At 42.0% G+C, this 16,393-nt stretch overlaps 2 protein-coding genes and 1 long non-coding RNA gene across 4 annotated transcripts in view; 1 reads left to right on the top strand and 2 right to left on the bottom strand.

The window, feature by feature from the left end:
• The window catches only part of LOC135095782 (transferrin 2-like), a 30,101-nt gene that overhangs the window by 4,120 nt on the left and 9,588 nt on the right, over window positions 1-16,393 (top strand). Inside the window, exons 1-4 of one of the 2 annotated variants that reach the window (XM_063996882.1) lie at window positions 14,322-14,476; window positions 14,963-15,096; window positions 15,243-15,375; window positions 16,034-16,176. In XM_063996882.1, coding sequence (XP_063852952.1) covers window positions 14,428-14,476; window positions 14,963-15,096; window positions 15,243-15,375; window positions 16,034-16,176 — 459 coding nt within the window. In that variant the 5' untranslated portion in view covers window positions 14,322-14,427. Of the gene's footprint in view, window positions 1-14,321; window positions 14,477-14,962; window positions 15,097-15,242; window positions 15,376-16,033; window positions 16,177-16,393 lie in introns of those variants that run through there. The other variant, XM_063996883.1, reaches the window with a different exon arrangement.
• On the bottom strand, window positions 2,832-3,301 carry LOC135095784 (uncharacterized). Its single transcript, XR_010264491.1, has 2 exons — window positions 3,223-3,301; window positions 2,832-2,881 (listed from the first exon to the last, which is right to left on the bottom strand). It is a non-coding gene; the product is annotated as an uncharacterized LOC135095784 (long non-coding RNA).
• Window positions 5,107-12,618, bottom strand: LOC135095783 (uncharacterized). Its single transcript, XM_063996884.1, has 13 exons — window positions 12,459-12,618; window positions 10,921-10,966; window positions 10,422-10,544; window positions 10,025-10,206; window positions 9,532-9,792; window positions 9,151-9,246; window positions 8,854-8,931; window positions 8,450-8,508; window positions 7,975-8,212; window positions 7,667-7,771; window positions 7,051-7,212; window positions 6,612-6,804; window positions 5,107-6,496 (listed from the first exon to the last, which is right to left on the bottom strand). Exons 1-13 carry the CDS (start codon window positions 12,513-12,515, stop codon window positions 5,832-5,834), a joined length of 2,265 nt encoding a protein of 754 aa, XP_063852954.1. The 5' UTR covers window positions 12,516-12,618; the 3' UTR covers window positions 5,107-5,831.

Raw genomic sequence — 16,393 nt, 5'->3', positions numbered from 1 at the left:
GTGCCTCCTACTCCCTGACCTACTCCTGCTGCTGTGCCTCCTACTTCCTGACCTACTCCTGCAGCTGTTCCTCCTACTCCCTGACCTTCTCCTGCAGCTGTTCCTCCTATTCCTGCCGCTGTGCCTCCTACTCCCTGACCTACTCCTGCAGCTGTGCCTCCTACTCCCTGACCTACTCCTGCAGCTGTTCCTCCTACTCCCTGACCTGCTCCTGCAGCTGTTCCTCCTACTCCTGCAGCTGTGCCTCCTACTCCCTGACCTACTCCTGCAGCTGTTCCTCCTACTCTCTGACCTACTCCTGCAACTGTTCCTCCTACTCCTGCAGCTGTTCCTCCTACTCCCTGACCTACTCCTGCAGCTGTTCCTCCTACTCCCTGACCTACTCCTGCAGCTGTTCCTCCTACTCCCTGACCTACTCCTGCAACTGTTCCTCCTACTCCTGCAGCTGTGCCTCCTACTCCCTGACCTACTCCTGCAGCTGTTCCTCCTACTCCCTGACCTACTCCTGCAACTGTTCCTCCTACTCCTGCAGCTGTGCCTCCTACTCCCTGACCTACTCCTGCAGCTGTTCCTCCTACTCCCTGACCTGCTCCTGCAGCTGTTCCTCCTGCTCCTGCAGCTGTGCCTCCTACTCCCTGACCTACTCCTGCAGCTGTGCCTCCTACTCCCTGACCTACTCCTAAAGGTGTTCCTCCTACTCCCTGACCTGCTCCTGCAGCTGTTCCTCCTACTCCTGCAGCTGTTCCTCCTACTCCCTGACCTGCTCCTGCAGCTGTTCCTCCTACTCCTGCAGCTGTTCCTCCTACTCCCTGACCTGCTCCTGCAGCTGTTCCTCCTACTCCTGCAGCTGTTCCTCCTACTCCCTGACCTGCTCCTGCAGCTGTTCCTCCTACTCCTGCAGCTGTTCCTCCTACTCCCTGACCTACTCCTGCAGCTGTTCCTCCTACTCCTGCAGCTGTGCCTCCTACTCCCTGACCTACTCCTGCAGCTGTGCCTCCTACTCCCTGACCTACTCCTGCAGCTGTTCCTCCTACTCCCTGACCTACTCCTGCAGCTGTTCCTCCTACTCCTGCAGCTGTGCCTCCTACTCCCTGACCTACTCCTGCAGCTGTTCCTCCTACTCCCTGACCTGCTCCTGCAGCTGTTCCTCCTACTCCCTGATCTGCTCCTGCAGCTGTTCCTCCTACTCCTGCAGCTGTTCCTCCTACTCCCTGACCTGCTCCTGCAGCTGTTCCTCCTACTCCCTGACCTACTCCTGCAGCTGTGCCTCCTACTCCCTGACCTGCTCCTGCAGCTGTGCCTCCTACTCCCTGACCTACTCCTGCAACTGTTCCTCCTACTCCCTGACCTACTCCTGCAACTGTTCCTCCTACTCCCTGACCTACTCCTGCAACTGTTCCTCCTACTCCCTGACCTACTCCTGCAGCTGTTCCTCCTACTCCCTGACCTACTCCTGCAGCTGTTCCTCCTACTCCTGCAACTGTTCCTCCTACTCCCTGACCTACTCCTGCAGCCGTTCCTCCTACTCCCTGACCTACTCCTGCAGCTGTTCCTCCTACTCCCTGACCTACTCCTGCAACTGTTCCTCCTACTCCCTGACCTACTCCTGCAGCTGTTCCTCCTACTCCCTGACCTACTCCTGCAGCTGTTCCTCCTACTCCCTGACCTACTCCTGCAACTGTTCCTCCTACTCCCTGACCTGCTCCTGCAGCTGTGCCTCCTACTCCTGCAGCTGTTCCTCCTACTCCCTGACCTACTCCTGCAACTGTTCCTCCTACTCCCTGACCTGCTCCTGCAGCTGTGCCTCCTACTCCTGCAGCTGTTCCTCCTACTCCCTGACCTACTCCTGCAGCTGTGCCTCCTACTCCTCCTGCTCCTCTTCGTGTTTCCTTCCTATCTTCCTTCTTTGTCTCCCTTAATTCCTCTTGTCTTCCTTGTCTTCTTTCGTCCTTCACTCCTTCAATCGTCTCTGTTACTGTCTTTGTTTCTCTTCTTCCTCCTCTTCCTCCTTCAATGTTTATTCCTCTTCCTCCTCGTTCCTCTTCTTCTCCTCCTCTTTCTTCTTCCTTTCTTCCTCCTTCCTTCTTCTTGTAGTACTTCTTCTTGTCTTTCTCTTCCTTATATTCTCTTCCTCTTCTCTTGTCCTCCTTCTCTTCCTCTCTTCCTTTCCTCCTCCTCTTCTCCTCCAGTTTCCTCTTGTATTTTTCCTCCTCCTCTTCCCTCACGCTTCTCCTCTCCCTCTCTCTTCTCTCCCTCTCATCGTCGTCATCATCATCGTCATCATCGTCATCATCATCTCTATCTCCTCTCTTCCTCACGTCTTCCTCCTCCTCCTCCTCCTCGTCTCTTCTTCTTTCTCTTCCTCTTCCTCCTCTTCCTTCTTCTTTATCGTTGTATCTTGTTTTTTGTGTGTTTTCTGCTATTCCTGTTTAGAGAGAGAGAGAGAGAGAGAGAGAGAGAGAGAGAGAGAGAGAGAGAGAGAGAGAGAGAGAGAGGTGTTGCATTAATATTTGAAAGTAAAAGATAAATATTTGATTTGATTTTAAAATATTCTTAGTGAAAATAATTGTTGGAGACAGAGAGAGAGAGAGAGAGAGAGAGAGAGAGAGAGAGAGGAAAAGTGGATACGACAGAAAATATAATAAAATGAAATAAAAGAACAATAATAATAATAATAATAATAATAATAATCTAATTCAAATCTCAATGATAACTGATAAGATTGTGTACGAAGCAGTGTGTGTGTGTATGTGTGTGTGTTTGTTCACTAATATCCTCTCTCTCTCTCTCTCTCTCTCTCTCTCTCTCTCTCTCTCTCTCTCTCTCTCTCACCTTTAATCGCGCAAGACAAACCCCCTTCATCTTTCGAGCAGTCCCGTGTCTGAAAAGATGATAATAGTAATAATAATAATAGTAATAATAATAATAGTAATAATAATAATGATAATAATAATAATAATAATAATAATAATAGTAATAATAATAGTGACAATTCTTATTCCTCTCGTAACAACTAATGATGGTAATTGTTCTTCTACTACTACTACTACTACTACTGCTACTGCTGCTACTATTACTACGGTACATTCAATAGTAATACTAGTAACGGCAACTATACTACTACTACTACCACCACCACACAACTACTACTACCACCACCACACCACTACTACTACCACCACAACTACAACAACAACAACAACAACTACAAACATAACTCACCTGGACGTAGACAGCAGACAGGAGGACGAGTAGAACAGTGACCACGGAGACCTTCATCACTACCACAACTATTGCTACCACCACCACCACTACTGAGGCGAGGAGAGAGAGACGGAGAACTAACCCTCACTTGCTCTATCGCCAATATTTATCTTCTCTCCTGCTCGACTGACAGATCTTGTGACGTAGCAAATCTTAGTCTCCGTGTCCCTTTGCTATTGGAGAAGATTGAAGAGGAGTGCTTGAAGGTTTTTTTCTTTCTCCTATTTTTTTTCAAGATAAGGATCAAAGGAGGCTGGTTTAGAGAGCGGAATAGTAGTAGTAGTAGTAGTAGTAATAGTAGTAGTAGTTTTATTTTATTTATTTATTTATTTATCTTGTTTTTTTTTTGTTTGTATTGTATTTTTATTTATTTATTTATTCAGATTTTGTTTATTCATTTTCTCTCTCTCTCTCTCTCTCTCCATTTTTCCTTGACATGAGAAAGAAAAATTGGTGTTTTTTTTTATTATAATTTATCAGTTTATTCATCCATTCAATTTTTGTCGAGATAAAAGAAAATAAAAAGAATGTGAAAGAGAAAAAAAATAAAGAAAATAACGGATAAAAGCGTAAATAAATCAAGAAAAGAGATTGTTGTTTTTATTAATATTTTCCACTTATTGCAAGGAGAAAAAAGAAAAAAGAAAAATAAATAAATAAATACGTAATTTTCCTTTCATTCATTATTTTTTTCTCTATTTTGTCTGTATCCGAGAGAGAGAGAGAGAGAGAGAGAGAGATGCGCAGTTCACCCAGTCCTCCAAATAAACACCACAATATTCATTCTATCTCCTTTGTAAGTCCGTGGTATCTCTTAAACTGAATTCACTAGTCTTATCACCACCACCACCACCGCCACCACCACCATCACTACCACACCCGCCCCAAAAATCCACAAGCACTTTGAGATAACCACCTTGCGTCATGTCAAGAGATAGATAACACACACACACACACACACACACACACACACACACAGAGGAGGATATAGTAAAAATGTGTTGATTCCACAGTAACCGTGCAAACAATAGGTGTGGTAGTAGTAGTAGTAGTAGTAGTTGGAGTGTTAGTAATAGTAATAGTAACAATAATAATAGTAACGAAGAATAACGACAAAAAAATAAATAAAAAATAACAAAAGGAACAGGAAACAAAATAAGAAAGACAAGAGAAGGAAAATAAAAACAATAACTTAATGAAATAAAAAAAAAACAATGAAAAAATTAAATAAACCATCACAAACAGACCGTGCACAAGTGGATCTAATCACCTAAAACGAATTAATGAGGGCGGTGGGTGCTTGGCCTGTGGAGTATCTTCCCTCACTACCAGTCCTAGTGAGTTGGGAGCGCTGTTAGTTAATATTATCACTTTATCCGTGAAAAGAGGGAAGTAGGCTGAACAAGGACATAAAAAGCACCCCACAAAGATAGATATGGTGCTTGGAAAATAGGTTATGGTGATAATGATGACGGTAATGATAATAATGATAGCAATGATAATGATAGTAGTAGTAGTAGTAGTAGTAGTAGTAATTGTATCTCTCCAGTGTGATTTCCTTGTTTTTGCTCATATTTTCCTTTCTTGTAATAGTAGTAGCAGAGAGAGAGAGAGAGAGAGAGAGAGAGAGAGAGAGAGAGAGAGAGAGAGAGAGATTATCGCGACCTCCTTAACCGATAAAAACAAGGTGAAGTGATTGGTAGACACACATGCCTATGATAGATGCAGAGATAGGCAGGGAGAGAGGGAGGGAGCGCGACCTCTATGACAAGGAAGGGCAGTGCTTGTGTGAGTGTCAGGGTGAGAGAGAGAGAGAGACTGGAGAGGTGAATGAATGGGATAGTTTTGTGTCAGTTTAATATGAAAGTAATAACGATGATAACTATAACAATTTCAAGTCATAAATAAATAACCTTATATGGATCTATGTAACAGGGAAACAAATTTAGAGTAGCTGTTTAAACTTCAGTCTTATAAATGTATAAAACTTAAAATAATGAAGATAATCTTATCTAATATTCATGCACAAGTTATTTAATCTATCCCCAATACATTTTTTGCTTCCAAGAGTGTTTTCCTCGTCATGTTAAGAAAAAAACTCTTCCTCTCGCAAAAAAATGCTCCTTAAAATTATGAAACGTGTTAAGATACTGGGCAAGACTCAATGGTACTAACAATGTATGAATGCTGTGCTGTCTGAGAGATGGTTCTTGCTGATCTGACTTCCTCTGTGGTTTAAACTCTTACATGTCAGTATAAAAGCAATGAAGGCAAACAAAACTATAAATATAAATAATCCTTAAAGAAAATCCAATGTACCTTGTGTCATCTTAAAGCTAACTGAAATAAACTCAGTCTGAAAGTGAATTTCCTTCAGACTTCCTTTCCCTGTACGTGAGAAAGGAAGACACTATGCGTGCTCTGTGTGTTATCAGTGTTGGGGAGAATTTCCTGTCATTTCCCTCATTCACTGCTGGGAGGGAATACAAGCTGCGTTGTCATAAATCTACATAACAGAAAAAGTCCGTCTCGAGGTGAATTTTTCTTCTGTCCAAGAAAGGGAGATGCTATGCCTGCTCGGTGTCATCAGTGTTGGGTGCTGATGGATGCTTCCCTTCCTCTCCCTCGTTCACTCTGGTGGGAGGCTCATACGTAGGAACCTCATACTTTGGAGGCTCACTCTCTGTGGTCTCAGTGCCAGACTCATCCTCTGTGCGCTGGAACATGCTCCCAGACTCACTGGTGGACTCACCAGTCTCTGCCTCTGACAGCAATTCATTGGCACCCTCTGAAGCCTCCTCTGTGTTGCATTTCTCATTGAACACCTCCCTCAGGTAGTCCTTGAGCAGCATGGGGCGCCACTTGATGTTGGGGCGGAAGATGGGGCTGTTCGTGCACACCATGGACTCCACCAAGGGGCGCTGGTTGGGGTCCTCGTCCATGGTCATCTTGATCAGTGCCACGTTGCAGTAGTACTTCATGGTCGCTCTGTGGTAGCTGTCAACGCCCTTGCATGCCATCCACAGGAGTAGCAGCCCAAAGTTGAACACGTCGCCGGGCATGCCCAGGTCTTCATTGGTCACCTCGACGCCCTCAAATGGCCAGTCCTGTCCAATCTTGCATTCCTGTTGCTCGTTAATGGGCCGCAGCACCGCATGGCCGTTCCTTATGAGCACGTTTTGAGGGTGGAGGTGCTTGTAAGCTATCCCTCTCTCGTGGAAGTGGTATAACCCTGCAAATGTACAGCTGACAATCCCACACTGGCAGTATTTAACTTAAGCTATGAAATATGTATCTAATTCACTGTATAAGCAATGGAGACAGGTAATACTACAATTTGTGCCCACCCTTCAAAATGTCCTTGGCCAGCGTCTCCAGAGTGAGGGGAGTGATGTACTTGGAAGTGGGGATGAACTGGTGCAGTGTCTGGGCCCTCTCCAAGGTGGTCGGGTAGCCGTTACCCAGACTCTCCAGCTTCTCAATGGAGCTCATCAGTTTGGTGGCCACAACAGGCACCAGCATATGAGACAGATCCTGACCCTGGAATCGAGTAGGTTTGTGAGGATGGATTGCTGATGCTTTTGTTTATTCATAAGAGGGGCTCTGGCATAGGGATGCAAATATGGGCAAAAAAGATAAATAAATAAATAAGCCCATTGCGATGCCTGTCCCTAAAGAAACTAGTCTAAAGATACTATTAATGAACACAAAATGATAAAATAGACATGAACTACGACCCCTTATAAGAAAGCAGTGCAAGTTTTAACACACGTCAATCGGATTCACCTCATTTTGGAGAAGCACTTCATTATTCAAGGCAGATTCTAGCTTCCTGCACTTGTGTTTGTACCTCATCATGCGTGACTTCTTGTTGGCAAAGGACAGGAAGATGTCCGATATCACCTCGATAGCATCATTGGACTTCTTCTGAGCTCTTTTGTAGCTTGACTGGAAAGGAAAAGTTAAGATCCATTCACGTTTGTAGATATAATTTTAACTAGATTGCATACGCTCTGTCTGTCAGCCCTGCATCTGCTGTGGCCTCAGGATTGGAGTAGATGCAGGGTAGGGAACAGTCTCATTATGAAAGGGCAGGGGTGAACCAGTGTGTGTGCTGTTGGCCCAGCTGTGCTATGCCTGGTTGTGTGTGTGTGTGTGTGTGTGTGTGTGTGTGTGTGTGTGTGTGTGTGTGTGTGTGTGTGTGTGTGTGTGTGTGTGTGTGTGTGGTGTTGTCTGGGCCATACTGTGTGGGATTACCAGGGTGGTATACAGATACGTAGGTAGATAGGTTACGTATATCTTATGAAAACCATGCGTATACTGTGATCATCTGCTTGTAAACTAGATCATACATATCTGAGGTGTACGTGCATACTGTGACAGCCTGCTTCTATCCACCCACCTTCCATTTCTCAAACATTTCCACCAGGTGCTCATACAGTGCGTCATTCAGGTCCCTCACTTCATGGAAGCCTGGACTTTCTTGCCTCAGTCTCCTCAACAGTATCTGGAAGGAATAGTGTTGGAATGCTCATAAGTACAATAGCTTGCAGTGAGTGTGTGGCGTGTGACCCTTCAGAGAGATCTTTGCTATTATATTTAACCTCTAGTATTGGTTCCCATATTCCAGTTCAGCCCTATACAAGAGTACCATTCTCTCATACAACCTCAATACATTCACTCCAAGCAATATACAATGAGTGTTCCTACCTGCATCTTACTGAGGGAAGCATGGCCTTGTTCACACAGCCTTTGATGTCTGACTGGATCCTTGGTCTGGATCTTGATGGCCAGGTTCAGCGCAGAGCCACTGTAAATGAGGTAGTTCCTCTCCTTGCGTTTCTTCATGAGGTGATCAATGAGCTCCATCAAGTCTGGCAAGGTGGAGGGTCCTGTGTCATTCCGCAAGGCTTGGGATGTTGCCCGAGACGCGAGGCTTTCTCTGGAGCTGAAAAGGGTGAGAGGTAGATGAATATTGTGCATTTATGGGGCTAAGCATGTGAATGGTGTGTGTACAAGTGTGGGGTGCTTTGTTTGGGTCGTCCTGTGTGGGACTACCAGTCTGGTATATAGATAGGTTGATGGATAGATGCGTTTATATACTCAGTCATTTGTATCAATTGAAATGTCCTTTTATTTCAGTTTTAAGCAAGATATTAAATACAAAAAATATATCTCCACACACCTTATTAAGTCTTGGAGAGAGTAGGAAATGGCAGGAAGTGCTTCTGGTACCTTCTCCCTCTGCAAATATAAAATTGTTACCTTCACTATCATAAGTACCATGTAATTTTATGCCACATACCTTTAAGTGTAAATGCACTTACAAAACAAGTCTGGGAAAGTTATCAAAAGATTCATGAGCTTCAAATATCCCTCTCATCTAGTTGTTTTCCTAAATGGCAAGCATGATCTGTCTTTCCACAACATTTCCTTCAGTAAATCTCAAAATACATCCTTCACAACCCCTCCTGTGCCCACATTCCCTGCACAGACCGTCCCTTGCCATCCTCAAGGTACAGAGTTTAATCAACAGGCAAGTCACTAAGATCTTGCTTGTATGGATTGAAGGAAAGGGAAGAGACTCACTTGTTCTGTCCTGTAGTTGTATACAGCATAACCAGCTTCCACCAAGGCATCATTTACATTTGTGTTATTTATGTAAACCTGAAAGATACAAATATAATGAACATTCACAGGTACCTATAAAATTTGAGTATCTTCAGTCCCATCACGGAACTCAATCTGCGGCAGACTAGTGAACCAGATAAAGCCAACGCAACTCCTGACCTCATTCAATGACAAGAGTTGCTGGAAAAGATAATGTTTGACTCTTAACATTATTCTACATCAAGCTGAGCACCATGACATAAATGGAAGCTTTACCTCTGCCTGGTTCTTGCTTCTCCCATGAAAGCGGAAGAACACGTGAGCTTTCAGCATCTGCTTGTTCAGAATCTTACTCTTCAGCCATTCCTTTGCCTGAAATTATTAGTTTTTCCACTTACTAAACTCAACATCTGAAGAGGAACTGAAGATAATGCACAACAGAACTGACCCGGGGCAAAAATCATTAACTAGCAAATCAGATGGGGTAAGAGTGTGACTGAGGTGTGTATAAGTATGTGGTGCTTAGTCTGGGCCACCCATTGTGGGAATGCCAGACTGGTATGGAGATAAACAGATTAGCATCCTATCCCATTAAGACCATTTCAAGAAGCTACAGCAGTGAGAGGGTAAACATTCTCCTCTCCCCCTTTGACTCACCTCTGCGGCAATGGTCTCGTCATCCTTGAGGTGGACACGGCGAAGGAAGTACACCCTGGCTTTGGGTTCCAGCGAGGCAACTTCCCTGGTAATGAGGACCAGCTGTGATAAGGGCACACACTTCATGCTGCCAGTCTCCATCATGCTCACGTGCCAGTGCTCCTCCTTGTCCTCGTCTGTCCTCTTGCTGCAGGTGGCGTCGCTGCACTGACTCCTCACCATCACTCGCTCCCAGGTGTTGTTGATCCTTGCAGCACACACCTATGGGGATGGTTGACTCTCAGGGTGCTAGTGATGGTTTCTACCTTCATTAAACTGCCCCAGCATGAATTTAAATAGCCACACACACACACGGGTATAGATAGATGATTAATGGACCACTAATTTGCAAGTTCTGTCTGCCTGTGAACAATTCCTCACTTGATTAGATTCTCTGCCATTTGTTATAATCCATAGTAACACACAGACACACACACACACACACACCACCTACCATTCTGGGCACCACTGTCTTCACAGCCATGTGTGACACTTCAATTTCAGACGCCAGGATGCCCCTCAGCTCCTCGGCACTTTCCTTGGTCTCCTCGGTCAGGGCATAGAAACCTGTTCCCGAGATGACCTCAGTCACCCACAGCTGCTGCGTGGCGTGTCGCAGAGACGTCATTCTTTCCTCTGTCAAGATTTAAGTGTCCCTATATTAGCAAGTCATTTTAAGGCCTCATGGTAAATATAATAACTACCTCAGGCTTCTATCTTGTCACTCAACATCAAACCTCCAAGACATTCTCTCATCAAGAGGATTTAAGTGCTCCTACATTACCATCTGTCACTTTCTGAGCTTCATGGTAGATATCATAACACCATCCATGGGTTCTGTCTCCACTCACCATCAAACCTCCGCCGCATGACAGGCATACTGTGGAGATTCTTGTGGCCACAGCAGTGATGGCGTACTGACTCCATGCTGTCGTTGGAGGTGAGGCTGAGGGAGCTGCAGCCGATCCACCATCCTGAAATGACCAGTGAGTGATGTAATGCTGCCGCACCTCACTGTCTTACCTCACTCCCTCTCCCACCTCACTCTCCACCACAGGAGACACAACAAAGGAAAAAAATAAGAAACAGATCCATTTCTAATTAATATTTAGCTGTCTGACGCACAAATAGTTAAATATATGTACGAGAGAGAGAGAGAGAGAGAGAGAGAGAGAGAGAGAGAGAGAGAGAGAGAGAGAGAATAAACCAATAAATAAGCAAATAAAGCTAAACCAGACCATCTCTTAATACAAGATACTGAAATACTAAGAATCATAATGGCTACTATCCGTGTCTGGGCCTCTCCACTCCCTTCCTTCCTTCCTCCGCCCTCTCCACAACCTCACTCACTTGGTCTCTCCAGTCTCTTCATGTAGCGCCTTTCCCGGTCGTGGCTCTGCAAGTAAAGCACAGCTGATACATAACAAATGCTCTGACACACACACACACACACACACACACACACACAGAAGGATCATACAATTTTGAAACACTTCCATATCCGCATCCACAAGTGTTTCTCCTCTTAATAATGTAGAGATCTCTTTGTCACTGAACTATAAACACCCTTAAAAACTCCGTGCGTGTAACTTCTACCAGCTGATGCCCCGCCCCGCTCACCGCTACATGCTCCAGTCTCCTTGCACCATCTGTAACCTTCACAATCAGCAATTAATGGCCTCACTATTAAGCTAGCACCTCATCACTATCATTACTAGCGGAGAAACTCAAGCGATGCACGTACAAGCGGTGAAATCGTAAAATAGCGAAGATCTCCATTCATAGCGTAGTCTTGCTCACCGCTAAAATCTCCTCACACCATCAATAACATTCACAATCAGTAATTCATGGCCTCACTACCAAGCTAGAACCTCTTCACTATCATTTCTAGCGGAGAAACTCAAGCGGTGCACGTATAAGCAGTGAAATCGTAAAATAGTGAAGATCTCCATTCATAACGTAGTTTTCCTTACAGCTAATCTCTTCTAATACCTCAAATTTTCCAGTATTCCAGTAAATCCACGTTATTAATGTAAAATTGTACCGTAGATGATTTAAAATTATCAAAATAGCGGAGATTACCACCACCATCACCACCTTATCGTCTTGTCTGGCCCCTCACCGCTAATCTCTCCTCACCGCTTAACTAGCCTTATATTCCAGGATTCCATGTGACTAACAGTAAGCTAGTACATTAAAGCAAATAATTCGAGCAGTCAAACTCACGCGATGGGATTAAAAGATGCGAAAATGTACAAATAACGGAGATTACCACCACCATCACCACCTCTCCGCCATCTTGGTCTGGCCCCTCACCGCTAATCTCTCCTCATAGCCTAACTAGCCTTATATTCCAAGATTCCATGTGACTAACAGTAAGCTAGTACATTGATGCAAGTAATTCGAGCAGTTAAACTCACGCGATGGGAATAAAAGATGTGAAAATTTACAAATAGCGGATATTACCACCACCATCACCACCCCACCACTTCGCCGCCATCTTGGTCTGTCCCCTCACCGCTAATCTCTCCTCACAGCCTAACTAACGTTATATTTCAGTATTCTATGCCAATAATAGTAAGACAGTACATGAATACGAATAATAATATTAGTAAGAATCACGTGACAGAGATGTAATAGGTGAAATAGCACAAATAGCGGAGATTACCACCACCACCACCACCTCGCCATGTTGGATTTAACGAGTGGAGTCTGGGATTTATTATATTTATTCAATTAATACAAAAAAAAATAGAAATAAAAAAAATATATACAAGCTAGATTAACATAATAAAAAATAATAACCTAACCAATAAATAAGTCAGCCTGTTTTTTCTTATACTCTCTGAACTATTCTTACAAAAAACTACGTCTAATTATGACACTACCATGACGGAGGAGTCGCTGCTGTAGCCGCCAATCTGCCGCGCCATACTGCTAGCCATTGACACCGCCAGGGTTGAGGTCTTATGCCGCAGAGATGTGTCCTCCCCTTCTGAAGATTTTCGAGAGACTGGCGCGAAAGGTGTTTGAATTTCGGTTCCCGCGGTAACGGTGATTTTTGGAGGAGTGGTTCTTTCTTATTTGTTTTTGCCATGTTATCCTAAGAAAAGGTTACAGCATATTAAAACTTCGTATATTTTCGTATATGACTAAAATTATTTTCCATTACCTTTGTAAAGGGAGAAATCGAATTGAAATAAGACGTATGTTTAGATAGATAGATAGATATCGATACGAGACACACACACAGAGAGAGAGAGAGAGAGAGAGAGAGAGAGAGAGAGAGAGAGAGAGAGAGAGAGTTGAATGAATAAAAGACAGATAGACAGATAAAAAAGATTAATAGATTCCATAGACTTTTCTAACATCAGGAATTTCAAACACGGTGTATTAAGAAATTAGTTTATTAATCATTGTCACCTATCATTCCCCTTGACCAATAACTATTTTTCCCTCATCCCACAGTTCAGAAATTGATTAATACACCATTTTCATTAGTCTCCCATTGAAAATTATATACATTACATATTCGAAAAATTACAAAATTGTGATATTGACAAATTAATTAATTGACAACTAAGTTAATTTCAGGACTTTTTAACATGCTAAAATATGAATTGTTTTATAAAGAATTTACTAATAGTTCTTAATCTTCTAAAGTAGGTACGGTAGGTGATTTGAAAACAAAGGAGTTAATTATTATATGTTTGTTTGTTGTTGTTTTTTTCTCTATTTACAACTACAGTTTTTTTTTTTTACTTGCCAGAAGGATTCATCATGAATATATATATATATATATATATATATATATATATATATATATATATATATATATATATATATATATATATATATATATATATATATATATATATATATATATATATATATATATATATATATATATATATATTCATGATGAATCCTTCTGGCAAGTAAAAAAAAAAAACTGTAGTTGTAAATAGAGAAAAAAACAATATATATATATATATATATATATATATATATATATATATATATATATATATATATATATATATATATATATATATATATATATATATATATATATATATATATATATATATATATATATATATATATATATATATATATATATATATTTATTTATTTATTTATTTATTAAGAAGTTATTTTATTATTATTATTATTATTTAAGTATTTTTCTATTGTACGTATTTTGTTAATATGGCGTTTGAAGTTTAAGCATTTCATCGTATTCCTTTTTTATTTGTTAATTTAACTTAGCCACGTAACCTCTATACCTTTCATTCTTTATAATTTATCCCCCTGCGTGATTTTCATTATTTCTTGTATTTTTTTTCATTTGTGTTTCTTTTTGTGTCTCGTTTACTTATTTGTTTATTATGTATATAGGAACATTTAGTCAAGTTACCCCTGCAACAGCCAGTGACTCAAATCGTAAATATTTCTCCCAGTATGGTGAACAGAACTGGATGAATAATAATGCATTGAAATCCCTACATTAAGATAAGAAGCCATGTTAGTTAAAATGAATTCAAACTAATAGATAAATTTTAAAAGATCAGGCGGACCAATATGTGATAATAAATATAGCAAACGCATTTACTCGCGAATTTAAATAAACCATTAAATCTATTCTTGGTATATAACTTGAATTCGAACAGCAAGAAAAAAAAACAAAAAAAAAACAGAGAGAAAATACGAAAAGAGACCAGAAATAAGCACTAAAATAACTATAACAAAGAAGATCGTAGAATATTTAAGCCCGCGGTCTCTCGTTCGTCCTGGGAATAAAATTTCTAGCAGGTGTGGCCAAGGCAGCGTCGTCAGGACCACCTTGGCTTCAAAATGTGGCGTTTTTTCCTGTTTCCCTTCCTCCTGGTGCAGTTTTCCCGCGGTGAGTAGAAAGAAGAAGCTTGAAAGAATGTATACACGGCTCAGAATGCATTTAAATAGAGGAATTATGAAGATATGTTTGAAAATATATGTTTGTTTACGTTTTGTGTTCTAGTTCGACTATTTTCGACTTTAAGTTGGTTTTTGTTGAGTATTTTTGGCTTTGGGGTTTTTGATGGTCTGTTTGTTTGTTTGTTTGTTTGTTTTGTCGCAGGTGTGTGTGTTCTTCAGGTGTGTTTGTTATCAGTGTGTGTGTGTGTGTGTTCGTGTGGCATTTTAAAAGTTGGCCTTTAGTTTTGAAAATTTCCATATATATATTTTTTTTTCAGGTGTGTGTGTGTGTGTGTGTTTGTTTTTTGTTTTTTGTTTTATTTCTTATTTGTGACGTCGTATTTCTTATTTATATATTTAAGATGTGTTTGTGTTAATCTCTCTCTCTCTCTCTCTCTCTCTCTCTCTCTCTCTCTCTCTCTCTCTCTCTCTCCAGGCCAGTCAGTCACCCCAATTCGATGGTGTACAATATCTCCAGCTGAACAAATGAAATGCGAGGCGTTGGGAGAGGCACTGGATAAGGTGCCGCCGCGCCCCAACAAGCCATTACCGAGTCTGGACTGCATTCAGGTAAGGGGGAGCACTTGTAAATCTATTTGTTTGTATATTTATTTATTTTTGTGGATATTAATGCATTTTTTTTTCTCTCTCTCTCTCTCGTGCAAAATTAAATACTCCATCCCCATTATAAACCTCTCCCTCTCTCCCATTCCCAGGTAATGAGCCATGAAGAATGTATGTTACACCTGGACCAGAGGAAGGCTGACCTGGTGGCCTTGAACCCCAACGAAATCTTCATTGGAGGGCGGTACCATTCCCTCGTGCCCCTCATGAAGGAGTCTTACGATGGTACGGGCCGCTGTGGGTGGTTGGTGACGCTTGTGGTGGTGGTGGTGGTAGTGTATTTAATTGTTGTTGTGGTAGTTGCAGTGGTTGTATTGGTGAATTTTGTGTTATTTTGTGGTGTTTTTTTGCTTTTGGTGATTGTAGTGTGGTTTACTGGGTGTTGTTGGGGTTGTAGTGGTGTTGTTGGGGTTTTCAAGGGTGTTTTTGGGGTTGTAGTGGTGTTGTTGGGGTTTTCAAGGGTGTTTTTGGGGTTGTAGTGATGTTGTTGGGGTTTTCAAGGGTGTTTTTGGGGTTGTAGTGGTGTTGTTGGGGTTTTCAAGGGTGTTTTTTGGGTTGTAGTGGTGTTGTTGGGGTTTTCAAGGGTGTTTTTGGGGTTGTAGTGATGTTGTTGGGTTTTTTTTGGGGTTGTAGTGATGTTGGGTTTTTTTTTGGTGTTTTTTGGGGTTGTAGTGATGTTGTTGGGTTTTTTTTGGTATTTTTTGGGGGTTGTAGTGATGTTGTTAGGGTTTTTCAAGGGTATTTTCATGATTGTAGTTAAAGTTATCATAGTTTTCAAGGATATCTTTTGCAATCCCAGGAACATTTAAACAAGAGATGGCCAAATTACATATTATTACTACTATTGTTCCTAACCTAACCTAACCTAACCTCTCCGACACAGGGGGCCGCAAGAACTACTACTCCGTGGCGATCACACACAAAGGCAACTTGACGCACATGAGGAGCCTGCACGACCTGAAGGGGAAGGTCGCCTGCTTCCCCTCTGTGGCCTCGATGGGGGGCTGGGTCATCCCTATTGCCAATGTAAGGGGGGGGCAGGAGGGGGAGATGTGCTGTGATGGTTGTTAATTGAGAGTTTTTTATTTTTTTTTATTTTTATTCTCTCTCTCTCTCTCTCTCTCTCTCTTGGGTCATTCAAGGTGAGAGAGAGTTCCTCCTCCTCCTCCTCCTCCTCCTCCTCCTCCTCTATTTGTTGCTCCTGAAAAAAAAAGATAAATAAATAAATAAAATAGATGAATGA

Source organism: Scylla paramamosain, unplaced genomic scaffold, assembly GCF_035594125.1.
Source record: "Scylla paramamosain isolate STU-SP2022 unplaced genomic scaffold, ASM3559412v1 Contig1, whole genome shotgun sequence".
In the NCBI taxonomy this organism is placed as follows: domain Eukaryota; kingdom Metazoa; phylum Arthropoda; class Malacostraca; order Decapoda; family Portunidae; genus Scylla; species Scylla paramamosain.
This window is presented reverse-complemented; position numbering and strand designations above follow the sequence as displayed.

Coding starts and splice junctions, on each gene's coding strand:
- LOC135095783 (XM_063996884.1), bottom strand. CDS start 12,515: ATGGCTAGCAGTATGGCGCGGCAGATTGGCGGCTACAGCAGCGACTCC. Junction 10,545..10,920: donor GAAGAGACTGGAGAGACCAA/GTGAGTGAGGTT, acceptor TGGTCATTTCAG/GATGGTGGATCGGCTGCAGC. Junction 9,793..10,024: donor AGACAGTGGTGCCCAGAATG/GTAGGTGGTGTG, acceptor CCATCCCCATAG/GTGTGTGCTGCAAGGATCAA.